Raw genomic sequence first — 25,102 nt, forward strand, 5'->3', positions numbered from 1 at the left:
ACAGTGAATTACAAGTGAAATAATCTGTCTGTAAACAATTGTTGGAAAAATTACTTGTGTCATGCACAAAGTAGATGTCCTAACCGACTTGCCAAAACTATAGTTTGTTAACCAGAAATGTGTGGAGTGGTTGAAAAACGAGTTTTAATGACTCCAACCTAAGTGTATGTAAACTTCCGACTTCAACTGTACATCTAGTAATTTAACTACATTTTGCAGTAGCTTGGTGGTAGTTGAACTCAAACACAATTGCATTTTATCGATGGCAATTTGAATGCACAGAGATACCGTCGTGATGAAATCCTGAGGTCCATTATGAGGCCCATTTTTTTTTTAAGGTATCTGTGACCAACAGATGCATATCTGTATTCCCAGTCATGTGAAATCCATAGATTAGGACCTAATTTATTTATCTAAACGGACTGATTTCCTTATATGAACTGTAACAGTAAAACTTTTGAAATTGTTGCATGTTGCGTTTATATTTTTGTTCAGTATATATTTTCCTCAAGGGTAGCTTAACTTCTTCAACTGTGAAGTAATTGGTAGCTTGGTAAACTATATTTTCAGAGTAGCTTCCCCCACAATGTAGATTTCCTGCCACAGTCAATCAGGTTTTATGAGTAGTAACTTTTGCAAGGTCATTATGTAACAAAAGATATAAAGGGAAACTCGTGTTTCAGTATTGTGGTAAGTCAGTAATAGATTGTTATGTAAAGTTCATAATTTGCTGGCTTCTTTTCAACACATTTAGGTATGTAAAGGGACATTTCTCAACAACATCAAAGTTTGTCAGAATTACAGTCAGGATAAACCAGAGATGAAGTCTTGATCTCATGATCTTGGTCACATAAATGCAGTCTTGGTCTGGGTTTCAATACACAGTGTCTGGCCTGGGTTGGCACCCAATGTCTTGGTCATGGTCAAGACCATGGTTTGTGTAGTCTTTCAACTCATGTGGTCAAGATACACCCGTGAGTACCATCTCTTGTAAGAGTGGCAACTCGAAATGACCAGGGAACCTTGTTTTTTCAACATTACATTTACATTTTACATTTTATTCATTTAGCAGACGCTCTTATCCAGAGCGACTTACATCAACTTATCTTTCAGACATTTTAACTGTCTTAGTCTCATCTCGAAGTTGGGTTTGGGTCTCTAGAGTGTTGATTAAATTTTTGTGAGAAACTGTAACTTTGTCTGAACAGTCTTGAGAAACATTGTCCGATTCTCAAAACAACCAATATTTAAAGGCAAGCACAAGATATCAAGTTGAGGCATGCTAGTGAATGGTTAAGGTAAGGGTTAGGGGGTTAGGATAATGTAAAAAAACAAAAACACACCTGGATTAGAACTGCCACTGCCAATCACAGATCACCAGTCCTGCATGTTACGCCCACTGCCAACGTCCTTGCACAGCATTTCTTGTTTTCACTCTCACAATGCGAATTCAATATCAAAACTCACTCGACTGTCTTGCAATATTAAAAGAAAATCAATTGCATTTGTGCTTGCTACTCACACAACACATTTGAAAACTCAAAGGCACCAAAAAGAGAGTTGTTTTATTACATACATATAAGTAATACACTACACAAACGTATACTGTACCAATTCCATAGAAAACGCAATAATGATAAAGTTTAGCCTACATCAAAACAAGACACATAACTAAAGGTTAAAGAGTAGGCCTATTCATACAATAAAACAACACGCATTAGGTAATCATTATTTTCTCAGGGATGTACAGGCTGGGAACTGGGTATGTGTGAGCCTTAAGACAGCTTAGTAGTACGAAAGGTTATGGAAACATACAACATATTTGGATAAATTAGTCATTCCCTTTCGAACGGTGTGGTAAGTAAGCAGCGGTAAGCGAGGCTCACAAACATTTCTTATTGGTTTATTATTTTAAGGTTTTCTTTGGAATGGCTGGTATTCAGCAAATTTCCTGTGGAAAGTTCTCCACCACTTGGTGGAATGTTATCACAGACACATGCCATCTAACATGAGACTTCACTTGGCCAATAACATAAACTCTGTAGGCCACCACTACATAGGTTAGAAAATAAAACAGCGTTGGCATGTTTTTTTACTAGAGTTGTGTGTGATGTTATGTATGTGTGTGTGTGTGTGTTTTTGAGTGAAACAGGGTTTACATACCCTCTCACTTGTGTGTGTGTGCGATACGTGCTCTGTTTGCGCATGCTGTGTGTGCGTGTGTTTGTCTCTGGATGGGTTCAACTCTTCTCTTCCACCAGCAGCTGGAGTCTGTCCTCTCCGTAGCGAGGGGTACTCTGTCCAGTCTCAATGGCCTCACAGTCATCTGTGAAAAACACTAGGTCCTGTGGGGAGGTCAAACAGTCAGACCTAGGCATCCACAACATCTCCAACTGCAGAATGTGGGTGAAAGGCTGAGCAAAGCTGACGAAACATCGGCAGACAATAAACTAAATGAGCAGAAGTAAACATGTTATCTTTTATACTGAATTGAACTCTGGGCTGTAATTCCCTAGCTTGGTTCCAGAAATGCCATCTTGTCACCTCATGTCATTGTCCTTATAAGAGTTGGCAAGGCAGAACAGATCTGGAAACAGGATAGTAATTTCCTGCACCACATACAGAATAGGCTATGACAGACATTTAAAAATATATATATATGTTCTGACTATGAGAGACATCACGGTTAATTAATCTGTAGAGCTGAGCACACACATACCCGATAACAGATTCTGTTGATGATTGTGTACAGGTTGGTAACTTTGCGCTTCAACAACAGGATCCTGGGTCGCTCTCTGCAGTACTGCGTAGGAAGGTTCTCCACAACATAGATTAAGTCACGGAGCTTGGTCGTGATGCACGAATTCTACAGGGAAATAAAAATGATATTGTATAACCTATTGCTCAATGAATATTATACTATTTTGATTTAAAATTACACAAAAACAGTTTCAGATACTGGTATACAACAATTCTTTTATATTAATTAAAATGTATTGGCATGTTATATTTTTAAGCTTTGATATCGCATCCAATCACATTATGGAATGCATGCATCTTCTAATCTACATGAAACATGTATAGTGCATCACCAACTCATTACTGTTAATGCAATATAACCCAATGAGACATCAAATCAGATTCTGGTTCACGCTGTCGACCTTTTCTTCAATACTGACATGACGTCTGAGAATCAATATTTTGTTCAGATAAACTACATGGTTTAAACTTACGTGCACATCCAGAAACATCTTGGGCAGAATCTCCACGCAGGTTTTCTACAACATAAAACGTTTAAATTAGAAATCATTTGGATACATAAGAAAATAACTGTTTTTATCAAATCAATTACGAAATTGAAATAGCTCACCGTGCGATGACAATTGTGTAGTTTTTCCAAAAGGTCCATTATTTCCTTGCTCAAGCCAAGCACTCGGGAATAGCATGTCGGTGGTGCACAGTCTGCCAACCAAATAAAACTGAAGAAACACAACAAAGATAAGAGTCTCATCTTTCTACCCGTTGTTGCGTCGGTCAAAAAAGGCTTACTACCCAGCTACGCATGGGCTTTACAACACGAGTGTGTTCTTTGTCGAGCAACTTTGCAGTTTGTAGTTGGGAGTGACAAAAAAGAGATGATGACGTCGAAGATCCACTAAGCGCAACATGACAGGAAATGAAACGTATTTTGCGCTCACACGTGAAATGTCTATCAACATCCTTCAGGATGACAACAAAGTGTATCATCCCATGCTGCAACAATCCACATGCCACTATCAACATTCATTTAAGCACATGTTGGTAACATTTGTATGGCTGTTAATGAAACGATTTACAAATAGTTATAGGTAGGCCTAGTTAATAAACTGAGTTTATATAGCTAAACTGATATGATTAATTTATTGATGAATCAGTAATAAACAGTTATAACACATAGGTTGAAATTGTGGGATTGATATTTTGAAGCTTGCCAAACACTGAGCTATAAAAGGACTGTTGCAGGTGTTTTAACATTCAATGGACAGGAACAGGAATACTATTTTTTATAACATTTTTATTTATTTAGCATAATTGCATTTATATAATTTGTTACAATATTGATAATGGTGATGTGGTTCATGTATATGCCAAGACGTGCAAATCATTCATTATCACAAAAACTAACTGTCTACAGACAAAGCCTGCAACTATCTGGCTATTTTACAGTACCTTTCGACTACTTCAACTAAATTAAAGGTTAATACATATAATTTTGCTCATTCTTATCATAATACCACCATTGAGTACCATAAAGGTGGGACATTCTAGAGCACATAACGGAGTCTAACAGGGTACATGTTCCCCTAGCCTGGTCTCAGATCTGTTTGTGCTGTTTTGCCAACATAGTATAGGACCAGTAGGAATCTAATGGCAAGTCTGTGTCCAGAGTTGACCCTCTGAAACCACCAGCAAACTCAGGGTTGGTCTGTGGGGGCCACCGATCCCTTCTTCAGATTAAGGAAGTTCCTCTTCTTCCTCTTCCTGTTGGTGGCCCCTGTCGTGTTCTGGGGCTCCGGCAGAGCGCGGAACAGAAACACCCTCTCCCCCGTAGTGGGGATGTCCAGGACTACTGCATCGTTGGCCGAGCCAGAGGTGGAGGGTGCTGCTGCAGTAGTGGAGTCAAACACAGTTTCACTGTCCACCTCTACTCCTCCCACTGAAATCAGAACAGAGTCTTGGAGCTGTTCCGAGGATATGGTTCGGCTCGTTCCAGTCGCGACTGGTTTGGGAGTGGCAACAACTCCCTCCCTCCCCTTTTCCTGGACCAACACTTGCATGACGTCCCTGCGAGCCTCGGGTCTGGGATTGAGAAAAAACCTCTCCAGCAGGCTCTGTCTCTTCTCCTGGAACCTGGAAAATGAAGAGCATGATATTTGACTATGATTTCTGAAGCATCTACAGTATATAGGCCTTTAAAAAAGTGGGACCAAAATGCATGTACTACTCTATGTTGCTATGTGCCAAATATTGTCTCTCCCAAGTTATTTCCTAGTACTTTGTAGACATACCCTTAGGCTCCAAATCAATCACTGATAAAGAAAAACAGCACTGTAGGTTGACTCACAATCAATGTTTATGCTTTATCGTTAGGTATTAACCTTTTTAAATTCGCACAGACCCACCTGTCCTTGTCATCAACATTACATTGTCAACATTCTGAGTCGATGAGAACTGATTGAATTGGGGCCTTAGATAAAGTGTATCCACATCTAAAATAAAAGCCCCAGGAAAAAGCTGAGAGGCTCTTTGTCTTGCACTTACTGGTTTCTGTCCTTGTCCATGTTGTGGGCTGATACATTCCTTCCCACCATATCCTCCCTCAGTCTGACCAGCAGAGATGTGCCTGCTCCCCCTGGCCACCTGAGAAAAAAACAGCCAGAATGGAGAAGAAAAATAGCTCTCTAGCTAGAAAGAAATTATTCACGAACGGCAGAACTGAAAAAGCGTGTGCGAGCAAGGAGGCCTACAAACCTGACTCAGTTACACCAGCTCTGTCAGGAGGAATGGGCTCAATTCACCGAACTTATTGTGGGAAGCTTGTGGAATGCTACCCGAAACGTTTGACCAAAGTTAAACAATTTAAAGGCAATGCTACCAAATACTAATTGAGTGTATGTCAACTTCTGACCCACTGGGAATGTGATGAAAGAAATAAAAGCTGAAATAAATCATTCTCTCTACAATTATTCTGACATTTCACATTCTTAAAATAAAGTGGTGATCCTAACTGACCTAAGACAGGGAATCTTTACTAGGATTAAATGTCAGGAATTGTGAAAAACAGAGTTTAAATGTATTTGGCTATGGTGTATGTAAACGTCCGACTTCAACTGTATATTTAATTGTATTCCTCTTGCGTTAGTTACTCTTTATTTATTTTTACTCTGCATCATTTGGAAAGGTTCGTAAGCAAGCATTTCACTGTAAAGTCTACACCAGTTGTATTCGGCTCATGTGATAAATAAAATGGAATTTGATTTGAATGAGTATTCTTTCCTCCTCAGAGAGATCACATTGATTAGTCTCACTACTTCGACAGTGCTGTAAGAATGCGGTTATAACCAACATTTTGCACACCAAGTAAACCAGAGGAAGGTCCTAAAATTTGTCAAAGACTCCAGCCACCCAAGCCATAGACTGTTCTCTCTGCTACCGCACGGCAAGCGGTACCAGTGCACCAAGTCTGGAACCAGCAGGACCCTGAACAGCTTCTACCCCCAAGCCATAAGACTGATAAACAAGACTGCTAAATTGCTAATCAAATGGCTACCCACTGCTACTACTGTCGATATATCCTGTTGCCTAGTCACTTTAACCCTACCTATATGTAAATATCAACCTTAATTACCTCATACCCCTGCACATCAACTCGGCACTGGTAGTCCCTGTATATAGCCATGTTATTTTTTGGGATTTGTGTGTATTGTTTTGTATTGTTAGGTATTAATGCACTGTTGGAGCTAGAAACATAAGCATTTTGCTGCACCTGCAATAACATCTGCAAAATATGTGTATGCTACCAATAAAATTTGATTTGTTATTTTTTACTTGTCATTGTTATTCGTTATTCACTGTGTATTCATTCCTCGTGTCACTATTACATTTTTATGTAACTTGAAAAAGGACTCGGAAGTAAGCATTTCACTGTTAGTCTACACCTGTTGTTTACGAAACGTGAAGATTTCATCTTGATTTGATCTTTTCGCAGGTTCTGTCAAAATACTGAAATACCAGCATTCCCCTGTATGATAAAGTATTAGCTTGCTATTAATTCCCTACATGAATGCTGACATTTTGAAAAATGTTCTTGTAGTTCCTTTTTGTTCTACTTTGGAGTCTACTTGAAATTCCTTTTTGTTCTACTTTGGAGTCTACTTGAAATTCCTTTTTGTTCTACTTTGGAGTCTACTTGAAATTCCTTTTTGTTCTACTTTGGAGTCTAATTGAAATTCCTTTTTGTTCTACTTTTTGTGGTAGTATATTTGTGTGTGACATGTGCTTACAATTAGTGCCATAACGCAGTTTCACGGGCCCCCCCTTGTAGTTTGAAAGCTAATTTCCTGTAATAAAACATAAAAAAATGGCTTATGACGTGTTCATATGCTATCTGGGGGGCCCGACCTCCGGGGGGACCACTTGCAGGGGCTGTGGGGGTGTGTGCTACGCCAGTGGTTACAATGGCAAGAAGGGCCATATTCAAAGTTAAGTTAATAGGAGCCAAATTAAATTATTAAATTGACACATGATAAATATGTCTTATAAGCTTTTAAGACAAGAAACAAACTGCATCCAGCGTTTACTGACAAGTAACACATTGTGCTGGTGTGAGTCACTCACAGACACGCCTAAACATCTGGTGCACGGCACAAACTGCACCAAGAGTTCTTTCTCTAGTGGGATTGCTATTTTGGAGCCTGCTAAACAGTGAGCTTATGTATGACTTCACTTACTTACTGGATGTAAGTGGAGGGTTGAAATTGGCGTTAGACACCCAAGATGTGCAAGCTGTCAGATACACCATGCTCAATACTTGATTAAAGTTTACCCTGAGTTTTCAATGGCCAGGCAGAGAGTTTATGTCTCAGACTTCAAATCTGCCAAGACTGCTACTATTCGCTCTTCCCAATCTTCGCCCTCCCTTGGGAACAGCCAATATTGGCAATAGAAGATTTGAACTTTGTTGTTGTTGTTTATGTCTGTAAGCAGGAACATGCCACCGTGTGTATGGTGATGTCATGTTGACAACTCTACCTTTAAGCTCTGTTGCTGCAGATTTTAAGTCTGTTGCTGTTGTAAACAGGAAGTTGCCCTGCTATGTTTATGATGTCATATTGCAGACTCTACCTTTAAAGGGATACTGCAAGATTCTGGCCATGTTCTACTTACCCAGAGTCAAATGAACTCGTAGATACCATTTGTATGTCTCTGTGTGCAGTTTGAAGGAAGTTAGCGGATGTTTTGCGAGCCAATGCTAACTAGTTTTAGCGCAATGACTGGAAGTCTACAGGTACAGTAGCAATGCTGGCCTAAATACCAGAATCTCGCAGTATCCCTTTAAACAATTCTGAAGAAAACACTCCAATCCACTTCCAATAAGACTAATGCTAGACGAAGGAGCTTCAGTAGTTCTTACACTGTGCTCTCCTGCTCTGCGGACGCTGGAAGGACAGGTTGCTTGGGGCAGAGGGCGTCGATGAGGGAGAGCAGCTCCGACTCGGGGAGGGTTGGGAGGAGGAGACGGAGAGCCTCTAGGAGAACCTCAGTGGAGACCTGGCTCTGCCTCACCAGCCTGGCCGCAAACTCCAGATCCTGGGGAGCGATGGAGGAAAAAGAGGGATGGAGGGAAAAGAACTGGCTCCTTGGGCTTGGACTGTCAACAAAATAGTGCCTGAGACCCAGATTAAGCCTACTTCTAGACTAAAAAACAACTAAAAAGCAATTGGAGAATCACAATCATATGATGGCTAGATCACCTGGTCACAGTTTGTGTAGAGTCTCTTCAGCTCCAGCTGCTCCTTGAGATCCTCCATGGCCTGACTCCTGGCGTTGGCCTCTTGCAGCCTGGGAGAAAAAATATTGATAATGATTCTGTTCACACTTGGAGCTATGTTCTGTGTTACGCGTCATGGTGCATTTGTGTAAGAATATTTATAATATGTACAGTTATTTTAGGCAGAATAATAGCTCCATAAAGCCCACCTCTCTGTCTGCAGACTGGTGACCTGATCACACTTGTACAGGGCCTCGTGAAGGATGGTGGCCATGCGGCTGTCACGATCTATATGGAACAGTCTCCCTTGCCCTTCCTCCTCTTCCTCCTCATCTTCATTATCAGAGTGGTGTGGGTCTTTAGGTGGTCTGTGTTGGGAGGGTCCAGTCTCCAGACTCTCCAACTCTGCATGCTCTCTCTGGAGCTGGAGCTCTGCTTCCTCCAAACCCTGTAGTCACATGCAAAGGGATCAAGGTCTTCATAAAAACTTAATTCATTGAGGATATACACTGCTCAAAAAAATAAAGGGAACACTTAAACAACACAATGTAACTCCAAGTCAATCACACTTCTGTGAAATCAAACTGTCCACTTAGGAAGCAACACTGATTGACAATACATTTCACATGCTGTTGTGCAAATGGAATAGACAACAGGTGGAAATTATAGGCAATTAGCAAGACACCCCCAATAAAGGACTGGTTTTGCAGGTGGTGACCACAGACCACTTCTCAGTTCCTATGCTTCCTGGCTGATGTTTTGGTCACTTTTGAATGCTGGCGGTGCTTTCACTCTAGTGGTAGCATGAGACGGAGTCTACAACCCACACAAGTGGCTCAGGTAGTGCAGCTCATCCAGGATGGCACATCAATGTGAGCTGTGGCAAGAAGGTTTGCTGTGTCTGTCAGCGTAGTGTCCAGAGCATGGAGGCGCTACCAGGAGACAGGCCAGTACATCAGGAGACGTGGAGGAGGCCGTAGGAGGGCAACAACCCAGCAGCAGGACTGCTACCTCCGCCTTTGTGCAAGGAGGAGCAGGAGGAGCACTGCCAGGGCCCTGCAAAATGACCTCCAGCAGGCCACAAATGTGCATGTGTCTGCTCAAACGGTCAGAAACAGACTCCATGAGGGTGGTATGAGGGCCCGACGTCCACAGGTGGGGTTTGTGCTTACAGCCCAACACCGTGCAGGACGTTTGGCATTTGCCAGAGAACACCAATATTGGCAAATTCGCCACTGGCGCCCTGTGCTCTTCACAGATGAAAGCAGGTTCACACTGAGCACATGTGACAGACGTGACAGTCTGGAGACGCCGTGGAGAACGTTTTGCTGCCTGCAACATCCTCCAGCATGACCGGTTTGGCGGTGGGTCAGTCATGGTGTGGGGTGGCATTTCTTTGGGGGGCCGCACAGCCCTCCATGTGCTCGCCAGAGGTAGCCTGACTGCCATTAGGTACCGAGATGAGATCCTCAGACCCCTCGTGAGACCATATGCTGGTGCGGTTGGCCCTGGGTTCCTCCTAATGCAAGACAATGCTAGACCTCATGTGGCTGGAGTGTGTCAGCAGTTCCTGCAAGAGGAAGGCATTGATGCTATGGACTGGCCCGCCCGTTCCCCAGACATGAATCCAATTGAGCACATCTGGGACATCATGTCTCGCTCCATCCACCAACGCTATGTTGCACCACAGACTGTCCAGGAGTTGGCGGATGCTTTAGTCCAGGTCTGGGAGGAGATCCCTCAGGAGACCATCCGCCACCTCATCAGGAGCATGCCCAGGCGTTGTAGGGAGGTCATACAGGCACGTGGAGGCCACACACACTACTGAGCCTCATTTTGACTTGTTTTAAGGACATTACATCAAAGTTGGATCAGCCTGTAGTGTGGTTTTCCACTTTAATTTTGAGGGTGACTCCAAATCCAGACCTCCATTGGTTGATAAATTTGATTTCCATTGATAATTTTTGTTGCACATTCAACTATGTAAAGAAAAAAGTATTTAATAAGATTATTTCATTCATTCAGATCTAGGATGTGTTATTTTAGTGTTCCCTTTATTTTTTTGAGCAGTGTATTTTGTATCCTGTATGTGTGTATATGTGTATATGTGTGTGTGTGTGTAACCAAATTGCTCAGGCAGATTTGATCAAATTGAGCCATCGATGTAATATTTCACAGCTAAAGTATGAATCAGGCTACAGTGCATGCCAAAGCATCCTACATGCCACAATGTCCTACCTACCAGACAGTGGTTCTGGATGCTCTGGGCTATGGGGGCTGCCCCCAGGCTCCTGCTGGCTCGTAGTTCCTCTGTGAGTAGGCTCTGGACGGTGAGCAGAGCTCTGGAGGTCTCCAGGACCCTGGTCCTCCTCTCAGCCTTCTGGTAGTGGAGGGCGGCCATCTGCACAGCCAGGCCGTCTGCCTGGTTCTGGAGCTCCGATTCCCTCTCGCTACGCATCTCCTCCAGGACCTAGAGAGAGAGAAAGATGTTGGAGACGTCAGAGAATGAAGGGGTTTAGCTAAAGTGGTAGGAAATGAGTTAGGTTAAGTGATTAGGTCACAGTTACTCAACTAAGCTCGCCCTGGACCCTGGTGAGACATACATCTAACACCCTGTGCGCTTACTCTTATTTTCGTGTTAAATGCGCACATTTTATATCAGGTTATGGACCCGTTAGGCAGACCTAGGACCCCTAGTCATTGCAAGAGCAGGTTTATCAGTAGGCTGACTAACAGGTTTCGTAACACTAGCAGCAAACGCTAAGGGACAGTTTTTCTGAATGTGATTATAAGACCATTCCTGGAATAAAAAGGATGTTCAATGAGATAATCTACAGAGTGTGGATTTTAGTCCAGGAGTAGGCTTAATCTGGGTCCGAGAAACTCTAAAGGCCCTAAAGCTTTCAGAGTCCGTCCGGGAATATCCCCTTACCCGCCTCCGCTATATTCCCATCTCGTCCAGCTGTGCGTAAGTTTGAGAAAGTGGCAAAGGAGCAAAGGAACAAAAAGTGAGTGAATGCGACGAAAGAGCATATGTACAATATAAAAGCCTTCTCCTCCATTTTATAACAGCCCCTCGGGACAAATAAAGTTTTCGTGAATTGAATTCCACCTAACCTTCTCCATCACAGTGCTCTCCATCTCTTTTTCTTTCTCAAACAGCTGTATCCTGTCCTCCATCTTCTTCTGGAAGAGCAGCAGTTCTGAGGGGTCTGCTCGCTGTCTGCCCTCAGCGGATTTCCCTTCAGTCCTTGTCTTCCTCTGGAAAATACACAAGATGGTTAGTGAGATGGTGAGGGAAACATCTCCGCAGCATAGGCTACTGTCATTTCATCTTGACTTTTTAGCATTAGTTGCTATTTCATTTACCATCGATCACTATGGATATACAGTGAGGGAAAGAAGTATTTGATCCCCTGCTGATTTTGTACGTTTGCCCACTGACAAAGACATGATCAGTCTATAATTTTAATGGTAGGTTTATTTGAACAGTGAGAGACAGAATAACAACAAAAAAATCCAGAAAAACGCATGTCAAAAATTTTATAAATTGATTTGCATTTTAATGAGGGAAATAAGTATTTGACCCCTCTGCAAAACATGACTTAGTACTTGGTGGCAAAACACTTGTTGGCAATCACAGAGGTCAGACGTTTCTTGTAGTTGGCCACCAGGTTTGCACACATCTCAGAAGGGATTTTGTCCCACTCCTCTTTGCAGATCTTCTCCAAGTCATTAAGGTTTCGAGGCTGACGTTTGGCAACTCGAACCTTCAGCTCCCTCCACAGATTTTCTATGGGATTAAGGTCTGGAGACTGGCTAGGCCACTCCAGGACCTTAATGTGCTTCTTCTTAAGCCACTCCTTTGTTGCCTTGGCTGTGTGTTTTGGGTCATTGTCATGCTGGAATATCCATCCACGACCCATTTTCAATGCCCTGGCTGAGGGAAGGAAGTTCTCACCCAAGATTTGACGGTATATGGCCCCGTCCATCGTACCTTTGATGCGGTAAATTTGTCCTGTCCCCTTAGCAGAAAAACACCCCCAAAGCATAATGTTTCCACCTCCATGTTTGACGGTGGGGATGGTGTTCTTGGGGTCATAGGCAACATTCCTCCTCCTCCAAACACGGCGAGTTGAGTTGATGCCAAAGAGCTCGATTTTGGTCTCATCTGACCACAACACTTTCACTTTCTTTTCTTGGTGACTATGGTCCCAGCTGCCTTGAGATCATTGACAAGATCCTCCCGTGTAGTTCTGGGCTGATTCCTCACCGTTCTCATGATCATTGCAACTCCACGAGGTGAGATCTTGCATGGAGCCCCAGGCCGAGGGAGATTGACAGTTCTTTTGTGTTTCTTCCATTTGCGAATAATCGCACCAACTGTTGTCACCTTCTCATCAAGCTGCTTGGCAATGGTCTTGTAGCCCATTCCAGCCTTGTGTAGGTCTACAATCTTGTCCCTGACATCCTTGGAGAGCTCTTTGGTCTTGGCCATGGTGGAGAGTTTGGAATCGGATTGATTGATTGCTTCTGTGGACAGGTGTCTTTTATACAGGTAACAAACTGAGATTAGGAGCACTCCCTTTAAGAGTGTGCTCCTAATCTCAGCTCGTTACCTGTATAAAAGACACCTGGGAGCCAGAAATCTTTCTGATTGAGAGGGGGTCAAATACTTATTTCCCTCATTAAAATGCAAATCAATTTATAACATTTTTGACATGCGTTTTTCTGGATTTCTATGTTGTTATTCTGTCTCTCACTGTTCAAATAAACCTACCATTAAAATTATAGACTGATCATTTCTTTGTCAGTGGGCAAACGTACAAAATGAGCAGGGGATCAAATACTTTTTTCCCTCACTGTAGCCTAGGTGTTTTTGTCAATACTTTCATGCGTTAGTCTCTCTAGACAAGACGGGTTGCCTCCCACAGTGTGCCAATGCTCCAGCTTACATGTCTGTAGAAGTTCTGGCGTCAGTTGGGACTTCACTGCCATATACGCTTTTTGCCTCACTAAACATAAGCACAGTTCCTGCCCGCATTTTAAGCCCTGCCTACCCAAACTTGTGATTTGTTGGGAGAGTTGTCTGTCTGAAGAGTACCCTCCGTGGAACACTTTCTTTTTTCCTTTCCAAATGTCCAAGAGAATCCGACATTCCCCCCAGACCTAGTGCTCTTGCTCCTAGGTATGGGTTTCCAACACTATTCATGTGTTGTTATCCGCCGGGATTCAAATGCACTTCTTGTTGATGTATAATTTATTGGCAACCCCAAAATCTATTTCAAGTCAATTAATGTGTTTGTCAAAGGGAATCACTTGTTTTGCTTCCTCCAACTCCCACCTCCGGGGTCATTCATTTTTGAGTACAACTTTATTATTTCAGTTTTAAAAGAAGAACTTGTAATAAGTTAGTGCTGACTTTTTTGTGATATATATAATGCAACATGTCCAAGTTATCTTTGTCAACTGTATGTTACAGTATGTTACAGGTAAGGAGCCAGCAGAGGGCGGTATAATCATTTTGGCACAACAAACTGTATGTTTCAGATACTCCGCCTACCTCTGGCTGTGGATGTTCATCCTGCTCCTCCATCTCCTTCCGCCATGTGGACAGGGCGGTCTGCAGTTTGGAGCGGGAGAGAGCGTGGGGCAGCATCAGGCAGTGGTCCATCCTAGACAGACAGTTCTGGAACTCCAGCTTCATGTGCAGGAGCTCCTCGTCTGATAAGGTGAGCTGGGAAGAGCACAGAGACCTGGAAGGATAGAAAATACAAGCAAACACACACACAGATGGATGGTCAAACACACATGCACACACACACACACACACACACACACACACACACACACACACACACACACACACACACTTAGCTCATAGTGCTAATATTTGCATTATGATACCTTAGCGGTATATTTTTTACCCCCTTTCACAAGTTATCTGAAATGTGTAGCAACATGACCATCTTCTCTGTAGCACAAGGGACTGACCTGAAAAGGTGATTGGAAAATAAATATCTGCTGACCTGAAGAAGACCCATCCCCTGGCCCTCAGCTCCTGCTGCTCCTGCAGCTCCCTCACCATGCCCTGGTGCAGGGAGTCCCTGGAGGCCTGGAGGGTCCTCACTGCCGCCTTGCCCTCCAGATGGAGCCTCTCCTGGGCCTGGGACAGGGCGCTGCTGCTGCTGGCCCTTGTGGGGGCCCCCGATTCGGGCTGCTGGAGGGGGCCACGGGGGTTCCCCAGGGCCAGCAGAGCCTGCGTGACAGCGGGCTGGATGGCCTTCACCTCCGCCATGGCGCTGTGGATCACACGCATGGTGACCTGGGGGGAGTGGGAGGTCAAAGGTGAATCTCCAGTCAACAGAAAGTCAGGGAAAGTGACACTGCCTGTTTGGTTAGTTAACAATCCATGTAACTATGTATGTATAGTCATGTATGATGTTCATTTGCTGTCTAACAATAACTTTTTCAAAAACAGCTATGTTGTGTACTTATAACAAAGTAAGTCCTTTTCCTGTCTGTCAATGGTCTCGAACTGGGGACCTTCTGCAGACCAACACTTTGCACTCACAAATCAGCGTTACCTATTGCTCCACAAAAGCCATGGCCCTGGCAGAGCAAGGGAAACAACTACTTTAAGTCTTAGAGCGAGTGCTATCACTTGCACGATGGATGCTACTAGCGCACTGCTAACTAGCTAGCGATTCGAAATCGGCAACATATGTTGTGCAAGTTATAGCTACCAGTTACCTAATCTAACAGTTGTATATAAAGAGAGAGGCGGGTGTTATTTGGGTTACCTTACGGATGTCTGCAGCGGCCTCCTCGTCCAAGTTGTTGATGAGCTCTCCAAGCTCCAGGCACTGGGCGGTCAGCAGGCTCTGCCAGCAGCAGAGGTGCTGGGCCGGCTCCACCTCCACCCTGTCCTCCTCCAGGCCCCCTCGGGACAGGATCGACAGCTCCTTCTGCCTCTGCTTGTGGCCCTGCAGCTGGATGAAGAGAAAAAGACAAGGTTGAAAACCCCAAAATCGACCCCTGGCACCTAGAAATGTAATGAACAGAGCTGATGTTCGTTCAATATATGTTCATCTGAATATTCCACTATGGTGTGCCCTGCTGAACACAGCAAAACCTAGCTGTTACCTATTTAAATTCAAATTCAGATTGCTTTATTGGCATGAAATACAATTTGTAGATATTGCTAAAACAGTATAGCGGTACAGCATTTGAGCAAATACAGTACAATGCAATGAGGATAATGAATACAGTTAATTTCAGTGGTAATAATTATAGTACATATAATCATGTATACAGGTACAACACTACTGCTGTTGTATTGTGTAATCTTTGGTCGATACATATATTAAATAAAAATACAATTATAAAAAAGACAAAGAAAGAATGGTCACTAAACAACAAAATGTACATGGATGATGGTTACACTTTGTATTACTTATAAGTAATATACAATGTAAATACTCATGGGTTGTCCCTCAGGCTATGGCAATTGTATACATATCTGGCAGTAATATTTGCGGTTTCTCCCTTACCCAGAATAATTCCCAACTTTATGTGATTAGTAAATGCACAGATGTTGGGAATTGATTGAGATATTTTCTTGAAAAAATATGAGCTTATTTGGGAATATTTCTCACAGTAGAGGAAAAAGTGCAAATTCATTATTTATCTAATGAAGATAGGCAAATGTATTGCCTGAGAGCAACACTGTGAAGTTTGTGTTAAATGACGAACTGTCAATCATCTCACCATGTCGGAGATGAGGTCCCTCCTCTTCTTGACCAGGCCACAGTGCATGGCCCTCCTCTCCCGGTTCAGAGCCTCGTCCAGGCCCTGCTTCAGCAGCACCAGTTCCTTCTGGGCCTTGTCAAGCAGCAGATCCACCTGCTCTTCAGACACATCGCTCCCCCTGGTGGAATACAGGCAAGGTTGCATTTTAGGAATGTAGGCTACATCTAGAATGAAAGATTTAGACCAGGGATACATTTACGTTTCCCAAGTTTCCCGAACCCCTTAGTAGTCTACAATGGCTTAAGGACCGGTAGGTAGAAGACAACAGATGCTATAAAATCTGACATACAGTATAACACATGTAGAGAGTCATAGCACAAACCAACCTCCTGTGCTGGTTGAAGCAGTTCTCTATCTGGCTGGAGGTCCTGGAGAAGGTCTCAGAGATGAGGCCCTTCAGGCTGTGGAGGCTGTGCACCAGGAACCTCCTCTGGGCGTGGCGCTCTCCCAGCATGCAACGTTGGTTGGCCAGGACCACATCCAGCACCTCCTCCAGCTGATTCTAGAGAGATTAGATGTGATGAGATCAAATAAAATGAGATGAGATAAGATAAGATGAATTGAGAAGACATGCAATGAGATATGTGATATGTGGTTGTCTCACCTAGCTATCTTAAGATGAATGTACTAACTGTAAATCGCTCTGGATAACAGCGTCTGCTTAATGACTAAAATGTCAATGTCAATGAGATAAGATGAGAAGAGAAGAGATGGTAAGAGATGAGAATAAATTATATGAGATAGTATGAGACAAGATATGTGAAGATGAGAGGACATAAAATGAGAAGAGATTAGATGAGAAGACATAAAATGAGAAGAGATTAGATGAGAGGACATAAAATGAGAAGAGATTAGATGACAGGACATAAAATGAGAAGAGATTAGATGAGAGGACATAAAATGAGAAGAGATTAGATGACAGGACATAAAATGAGAAGAGATTACATGAGAGGACATAAAATGAGAAGAGATTAGATGACAGGACATAAAATGAGAAGAGATTAGATGAGAGGACATAAAATGAGAAGAGATTACATGAGAGGACATAAAATGAGAAGAGATTAGATGACAGGACATAAAATGAGAAGAGATTAGATGAGAGGACATAAAATGAGAAGAGATTAGATGAGAGGACATAAAATGAGAAGAGATTAGATGACAGGACATAAAATGAGAAGAGATTAGATGACAGGACATAAAATGAGAAGAGATTAGATGACAGGACATAAAATGAGAAGAGATTAGATGAGAGGACATAAAATGAGAAGAGATTAGATGACAGGACATAAAATGAGAAGAGATTAGATGAGAGGACATAAAATGAGAAGAGATTAGATGACAGGACATACAATGAGAAGAGATTAGATGAGAGGACATAAAATGAGAAGAGATTAGATGAGAGGACATAAAATTAGAAGAGATTAGATGAGAGGACATAAAATGAGAAGAGATTAGATGAGAGGACATAAAATTAGAAGAGATTACATGAGAGGACATAAAATGAGAAGAGATTAGATGAGAGGACATAAAATGAGAAGAGATTAGATGACAGGACATAAAATGAGAAGAGATTAGATGAGAGGACATAAAATGAGAAGAGATTACATGAGAGGACATAAAATGAGAAGAGATTAGATGACAGGACATAAAATGAGAAGAGATTAGATGAGAGGACATAAAATGAGAAGAGATTACATGAGAGGACATAAAATGAGAAGAGATTAGATGAGAGGACATAAAATGAGAAGAGATTAGATGACAGGACATAAAATGAGAAGAGATTAGATGAGAGGACATAAAATGAGAAGAGATTACATGAGAGGACATAAAATGAGAAGAGATTAGATGACAGGACATAAAATGAGAAGAGATTAGATGAGAGGACATAAAATGAGAAGAGATTAGATGAGAGGACATAAAATGAGAAGAGATTAGATGAGAGGACATAAAATGAGAAGAGATTACATGAGAGGACATAAAATGAGAAGAGATTAGATGACAGGACATAAAATGAGAAGAGATTAGATGAGAGGACATAAAATGAGAAGAGATTAGATGAGAGGACATAAAATGAGAAGAGATTAGATGAGAGGACATAAAATGAGAAGAGATTAGATGAGAGGACATAAAATGAGAAGAGATTAGATGAGAGGACATAAAATGAGAAGAGATTAAATGAGAGGACATAAAATGAGAAGAGATTAGATGACAGGACATAAAATGAGAAGAGATTAGATGACAGGGGTTATAAAATGAGAAGAGATTAGATGAGAGGACATAAAATGAGAAGAGATTAGATGAGATGAGAAGAAATGAGAGGCACAACTAGTTTTCCCTTATCACAGTATTTCCCCTTGACTTTCCCATTTTGCCCAAAACAACTTTCAGGGATACACACAGCGAAACATTGCTGAAAAGTATTGCTGAGGTAGCTCATACCTGAACATTTACGTTGTCTGTTGTCTGTGTGTTTCCTCCTTTCTGTTCCTACTGAACGGGCCCATTTTCACTAGCTCACCTGATAGGCAAAGTAGTCATGCAGGAGACTCCTGGCCTCGGTCTTCTCCAGCTCGCCCATCCTGGTGGCTTCCTCCAGCTCTTCTGAGAAGATCTTGTGCAACTCCACTCTCCTCCACTCCACTATCTGCCTTTGGACCTTGGCAGAGGCCTCCTCGTGTCTCACCAGCAGGGTGCGCTGGAGCTGACTCTGGTTCAGTTTGTGGAGCTTCTCCAGGAGGACACTGCATTGGAGGAGCTCCTGGAGAATCAACCAGAATCAACCAGACCTGTGTCAAATATAAGTGTGAAATACTTGAAGGGCACTTGAGTTAGCCTATCCAGTGCCATGGAAAGCTACTGGTTGTGCAGGCTTTTGCTCCAGCCCACCACCAATACACCTGCTTCAAATAATCACCTAACCATAGTCTTGACCATAATGAGCTAAATCAGATGTTTAAGAACAGGGCTGGAGTTGTAACTCCATCTGTGCCCGTAGGCTCCATTTATGGCCTGTTTAACCACATTGCTCTCTACCTCTGCCAGTGGTTTTTGATTGATAATAGCCACTACAGTACCTGTTGGTCAGAGTGTTGAAACAGCACCTCTGCCCGGGCCTTCTCCTGGGCCTCCCTGCGATGCGCCGCCTCCATCTGCTCCCGGGTCTCCAGGTTACACTGGGCAGCCAGGGTTGCCATGCGTGCCATGTGCTCCTCCTTCAGCTTGCCCTCCATGCCCATCAGCTGGCCGTGGAGCACGCTCAGTAGGCGCTGCTCGGCCTGCTGGGACATGTGGTTGTGGGAGCGCAGCGCGGCCAGCAGGGCTGCGATCACATCTTTGTACATCTGGACCCGACTGCTCTCCAGGCTGGAGGTGGCTCGCAGCAGGCTGGACATCTCCAGGCTGTGAGGTGTCAGATATATGTTATAAAGTTTTATCTGACTTTTCCACTTTATCGTTCATCAACACGTAGTTTCCTGCAGTCAAATGACCAAATCGTCCTCTAGTGGCCTCATGGGTGGAATATTGTTAATATTTTTCATAATTTCATATATAATAAACATTATTATATTTATTTTTTTGAAAATTCTGTGTTTCTATGTCAAACTGTTTTGCTATAATTCAGTCCTCTGTGATGTATATAAAGTGTAATATTGGGATGCAAACTCAAAATGGAGTACATTTAAACTCTATATCATGGTACGTGTCTTCTTTTTTTTAAAGTCCATAACCATGTGTGTTAGGAGTATTCTTTTGTTTCAAAGTAGATTTGTTTAAGACTACCAAGCAACACCCTGAGTGACCCTGATTTAGCCCACTGCAGTAAAAGGTTGATGCAGACAGGTATAATGCCAGTGTTTCCTTTATATTAATTTACCACCGGCGGGCCACCATTACTAAAACGTGTCCATTACTAAATATAATACTTTTTCGGATGGTACAACATTTTCAGTTTAAACTTAAACGACTAAAACCAGACATAAAGTATGTAGTAAAGGTAATAAGAGTTATATATTTTTAAATAAGATCATCTTTGAGAACTAACTACCACCAGAATAAAAACCCGACAGTCAGGGAGTATAAAAATGTCCCAAAATGTCAAGGGGCCCCCATTGATTGTCTTATAATATTTGAATCAGTCGGATAGCATAGAATTGCAGGAAATGTTCTTTAAAACTGATTATATTTTCTCAGCCCCATGACTAAATGTTTTGAATTGCAGGAAACTAGCTTTAAACTGTACAATTTTCTCTCCGCCCCATGGCAACATGTGTAGAATTGCAGGAAATTAGCTTTAAACAGCAAAAAAAAATGCCAGTATGTGCGGCCATGAGGAGGGTCTCTAAAATGTTTGGTCAGAAAACATGCCATTGGCCAAGCCCCACGCTATCTTTGCCAAAATTATAGGGGAAACACGGAATGCAATATGATGCCTCAATAATTATATGCACGTATGACCCCCTTATAAAGCAACTTCTCATAATGACCAAATAACAGCTCCTTTCAGTCTAGTCAGAATAGAAATACACTGAACAATAATATGAATGCAAATGGTAAAGTGTTGGCCCCAGATTCTCTCAAATTTTGTGCACAAATTTGTTTACATTCCTGTTAGTGAGCATTTCTCCTTTGCCAAGATAATCCATCCACCTGACAGGTGTGGCATAACAAGAAGCTGATTAAACAGCATGATCATTACACAGGTGCACCTTGTGCTGGGGACAATAAAAGACTACTCTAAAATGTGCAGTTTTGTCACACAACACAATGCCACAGATGTCTCAAGTTATGAGGTAGCGTGCAATTGTCATGCTGACTGCTGGAATGTCCACCAGAGCTGTTGCCAGATAATTGAATGTTAATTTCTCTACCATAAACCGCCTCCAATGTCGTTTTAGAGAATTTGGCAGTACGTCCAACTGGCCTCACAACCGCAGACCACATGTAACCACGCCAGCCCAGGACCTCCACATCCGGCTTCTTCACCTGCGGGATCGTCTGAGACCAGCCACCCAAACAGCTGATGAAACTGCTGTGGGTTTGCACAATCAAATAATTTCTGCACAAACTGTCAGAAACCGTCTCAGGGAAGCTCATCTTTGTGCTCGTCGTCCTCACCAGGGTCTTGACCTGACTGCAGCTCGGCGTCGTAACCAACTTCAGTGGGCAAATGCTTACCTTCGATGGCCAATGACACACTTGAGAAGTGTGCTCTTCATGGATGAATCCTGGTTTCAACTGTACCAGGCAGATGGCAGACAGCGTGTATGGTGTTGTGTGGGCAAGCGGTTTGCTGATGTCAACGTTGTGAACCCCATGGTGGCGGTGGGGTTATGGTTCTTCCATGGCCTGTATACTCACCAGACATGTCACCCATTGAGCATGTTTGGGATGCTCTGGATAGGCGTGTACGACAGCGTGTTCCAGGTCCCACCAATATCCAGCAACTTCGGCACAGCCATTGAAGAGGAGTGAGACAACATTCCACAGGCCACAATCAACAGCCTGATCAACTCTATGCGAAGGAGATGTGTCGCGCTGCATGAGGCAAATGGTGGTCACACCAGATACTGACTGGTTTTCTGATCCACGCCCCTACATTTTTTTGACTGATTTCCTTATATGAACTGTAACTCAGTAAAATCTTTGTAATTGTTGCATGCTGCGTTTATATTTTTGTTCAGTATACATAACACAGTTCCTATGCCTAGAGTTTAAGACATAATAAAACCTCATATATGCTTATGACAAGTAATAAAACATTATATATTTTGGCGTTTCCATACTCACTTCTCCAGAGCTTGATACATGTTCTGAGGGTCTTCCAGCACCATGATGTCCACCATCTTGTCCTCGAATGCCGCCTCTTCTTTGGTCGTCTCGCTCATGTTGCATACTGCATACTCAGGGTCTGAATCACCTCGCTTTTTCTTTGGGAATGACAGACATACAAAGAGAAATAGCAACAATCTCTGTACTGTGGACTGTTTACTGTGGACTGTTTTCAAATAGAACAAAAAAAATCGTAGTCAATGAACAAGAGGAGAAAAATCTTTAAAATAATCTTTAAAATGAAATACAAAAGAGAGTCAATTTGTTCACTTTTTATTGGTTTCATTGTTGTTTTTTGCCACGGCTGTGTGGCTAACAAGCAGCCATATCTGTTTGTGCTGTCTTGCCTACTCCATTGCTGTCATTGTCACACAGCAATGGAGTTGGCAGGACATCACAAACAGATCTGGGACTCAGGCTAGCTAATAGTGGTGAGGTTATAATAACAACGTCTTACCCTTCGCTCCAGGGAGTATTTCCTGGCTCGGGCACATATCAGGTTCATGGCCAGAAATCCCAGGGACAGCAGCAACAAGGACAGAAAGAATCCACCAACAAACCCAGCAAAATGGACACAGTGATTGGGGTAAATCTGAAAGTGTATAGTGAGATTAGGTCATATTCATCAATATTCCCTTAATATTTGAAATAGAGAAAGAAATTACTATCAGGGGCATGGACAATATTGTAATCTGATTACTGTGATGAAATGTATGTAAGGTTTAGCATTGTAAACGCAGCAGTATTTTGAGCATGATTATCAACCAACATCACATTGATAAACTAAGCAATGAAGGCTTCAAGGTTACCTTGTCCGTGGAGTTAACTCTCAGTGTCAAATTAGCCACCACCGGACCAAACATATTGACGTCATTCTGTGGAGCGAGAGTAACAGTATAAATTACCCTAGAATAATGCCTATGTACAGCAATGTTGCTGCTTTGGCAATACAAACAGAGCAAGCGAAAAAGGGACAAGGTGTTTGCGGTACCAGTGAAGCATTGGAGAAGGTTAGGAAGGCAGGAAGGTCCAGAATTTCACTCTTGTGAACCTTGATGAGGGCAGTATACGTCACAACGTACTGAGATCCTGCTGCAGAAACATAACCAAAACAACAATGATATTAACTATGGTTGGAAATATTGAGTAAAAAGCTAATACAATAATTTTAACAATGGTCATAATAACTCAAATTGGATAAGTTCAGGTGCCACAGCCTCTGTTCTGTCGCATGGAGCCTGGGTCATGTTCAGTGGCGTACACCGTAGCAAAACAAACTGAAAATCAGTGCTTCTTATTCAGTTCAGGCAGTATCTCCCTGTTTCAAATGTAGGCTATTTTCTCATTTTGTGCATACTGAACACAACCCTGGTGATCTTACTGCCTTCCTGACTGATTGACGGACAGACTGACTGCCTTCCTGTCAGACTGACTGACGGACAGACTGATGAGACAAATTTCTCATGACTCTTGTGTACCTGACAGTGAGTCGATTGTGAAGGTCTGGAAGCCTTTCTCCACCACCATCCCCCCACTCTGCAGGGGTGCTATCCCAGAGACCGAGTCTCTGATGGCCAGCTGGGAAAGGTTGGTGCCCCATGGAGGCCCAATGTTGTGGATGAGCAGGAAGAACGTCAGATGGGGGAACTCGGTACCTGCATCCACCTGTGTCCCAAAGGAGCATATAGAACACATGGTATATGAGGGCACATTGTACTGTATATGAGGACATGAGACACATGCCGCATTGGGAAAACCTATACACTACTAGATATCAAGTCTATCCGAACAGTAGAGAGCAATGCAAGACCATCCTCTACAGAATCTACATGACTTACTTGGGCACATTTGTGAAATTTGAGTCCAAAAGCTGATGGCTCTGCAGCACTTTGAATCTGAAAGAAAATACAAAGTAAACACGTTTTTCTGTTTCACAAAAGCATGGGATGGAAAATTGTCCCATTATGTTCTATTAGGACTTTTGACCGACTCCCCTGGACTATGTCTCTGTGTGTGTGTGTGTGTGTGTGTGTGTGTGTGTGTGTCCATGCGTGTGTACCTACCTGAGGCAGAGTGTGACCAGTGATGTATCTGGTGAGACTGCTCCTGCGGCTCCGGGCCCTATGCTGCATGATGTTGGCCAGGTGGCTTAAGGAGGCGTAGAGGGACTGGCCCCCAGGGCCGGCTGGGGCCACAGAACGAAGAGGACCCTCTTCAGCACAGAAAGCCAAGGGCCCACATGGCCCTGGTTGCCCTGTGAAGTAACATTGGCTAACATACAATAGTGTACAGTAACAGTACAGTACACATAGTTCTGATGACACAGTGGGTTAGAGCAAATGTAACAGTGTAACCGGTGGAATTACTGTCATAGGCTACTTGCGGTTGAGAAGGCCATGTCACTTTTGATGTTATACCCTTATTGTTACCCTAGGGATGATACAAATGTTGCTGAATACATAAAATAACAAACCATCCATCTTCTTCAAACTCGGCTCTGCTGATTTTCCACCAGGGTCATGTTGAAATGGTCTAGGAGAGTCCTGTTGAAGGGGAAATATAGTGAAAAACAAAACCTGGTCAACGACTGCATAGCAGGCAGACAGATATAGATGTACAACCCTTGCAATAGGACAGGCACAGAAATAAGGGAATTGGACTCACTCTTGGTCGACCATTTCCAAACGCGTTCTGTCGAGTTCCCGATGACAGTAGAGAGATGTAACAGAACGCGGAATGTACGTTGTTGCTGTCCCCCATGATAGCGGAATGGTATGGATTTTCATGATGGCTTACATTATGGAACCCATACGAATGAAAAGGGCAGTGTTGTAGACACTGTATCCAAAATATAGGCCTATATTCTAGTTGAAAATAGAAGAAAATAGTGCATACAGTGACTACCTTCACGAGGAAATGTACCTGAAGCAT

The 25,102-nt window shown here is 42.8% G+C and overlaps 2 protein-coding genes across 2 annotated transcripts; both read right to left on the reverse strand.

Moving 5' to 3' along the window:
• Positions 1–1,039: 1,039 nt before the first annotated feature.
• Positions 1,040–3,626, reverse strand: LOC311137990 (cytokine-like protein 1). Its single transcript, XM_084172635.1, has 4 exons — positions 3,371–3,626; positions 3,234–3,278; positions 2,720–2,866; positions 1,040–2,345 (listed from the first exon to the last, which is right to left on the reverse strand). Exons 1-4 carry the CDS (start codon positions 3,509–3,511, stop codon positions 2,241–2,243), a joined length of 438 nt encoding a protein of 145 aa, XP_084028761.1. The 5' UTR covers positions 3,512–3,626; the 3' UTR covers positions 1,040–2,240.
• A 511-nt stretch (positions 3,627–4,137) lies between these two features.
• LOC311138023 (limbin-like) lies at positions 4,138–25,102 on the reverse strand (the record flags this gene model as incomplete). Its single annotated transcript, XM_084172672.1, has 23 exons — positions 4,138–4,890; positions 5,302–5,400; positions 8,174–8,349; positions 8,514–8,601; positions 8,740–8,978; positions 10,773–11,000; positions 11,648–11,791; positions 14,094–14,286; positions 14,560–14,855; positions 15,334–15,522; positions 16,301–16,460; positions 16,669–16,844; positions 18,861–19,100; positions 19,417–19,741; positions 22,130–22,269; positions 22,629–22,763; positions 22,981–23,046; positions 23,163–23,263; positions 23,650–23,836; positions 24,010–24,066; positions 24,235–24,425; positions 24,645–24,714; positions 24,836–25,102. The coding sequence occupies 23 exons, from the start codon at positions 25,100–25,102 to the stop codon at positions 4,455–4,457; spliced, it is 4,203 nt and encodes a 1,400-aa protein (XP_084028798.1). The 3' UTR covers positions 4,138–4,454.

The sequence above is a fragment of the Coregonus lavaretus genome, assembly GCF_964263955.1.
Source record: "Coregonus lavaretus genome assembly, chromosome: 12".
Classification (NCBI taxonomy): domain Eukaryota; kingdom Metazoa; phylum Chordata; class Actinopteri; order Salmoniformes; family Salmonidae; genus Coregonus; species Coregonus lavaretus.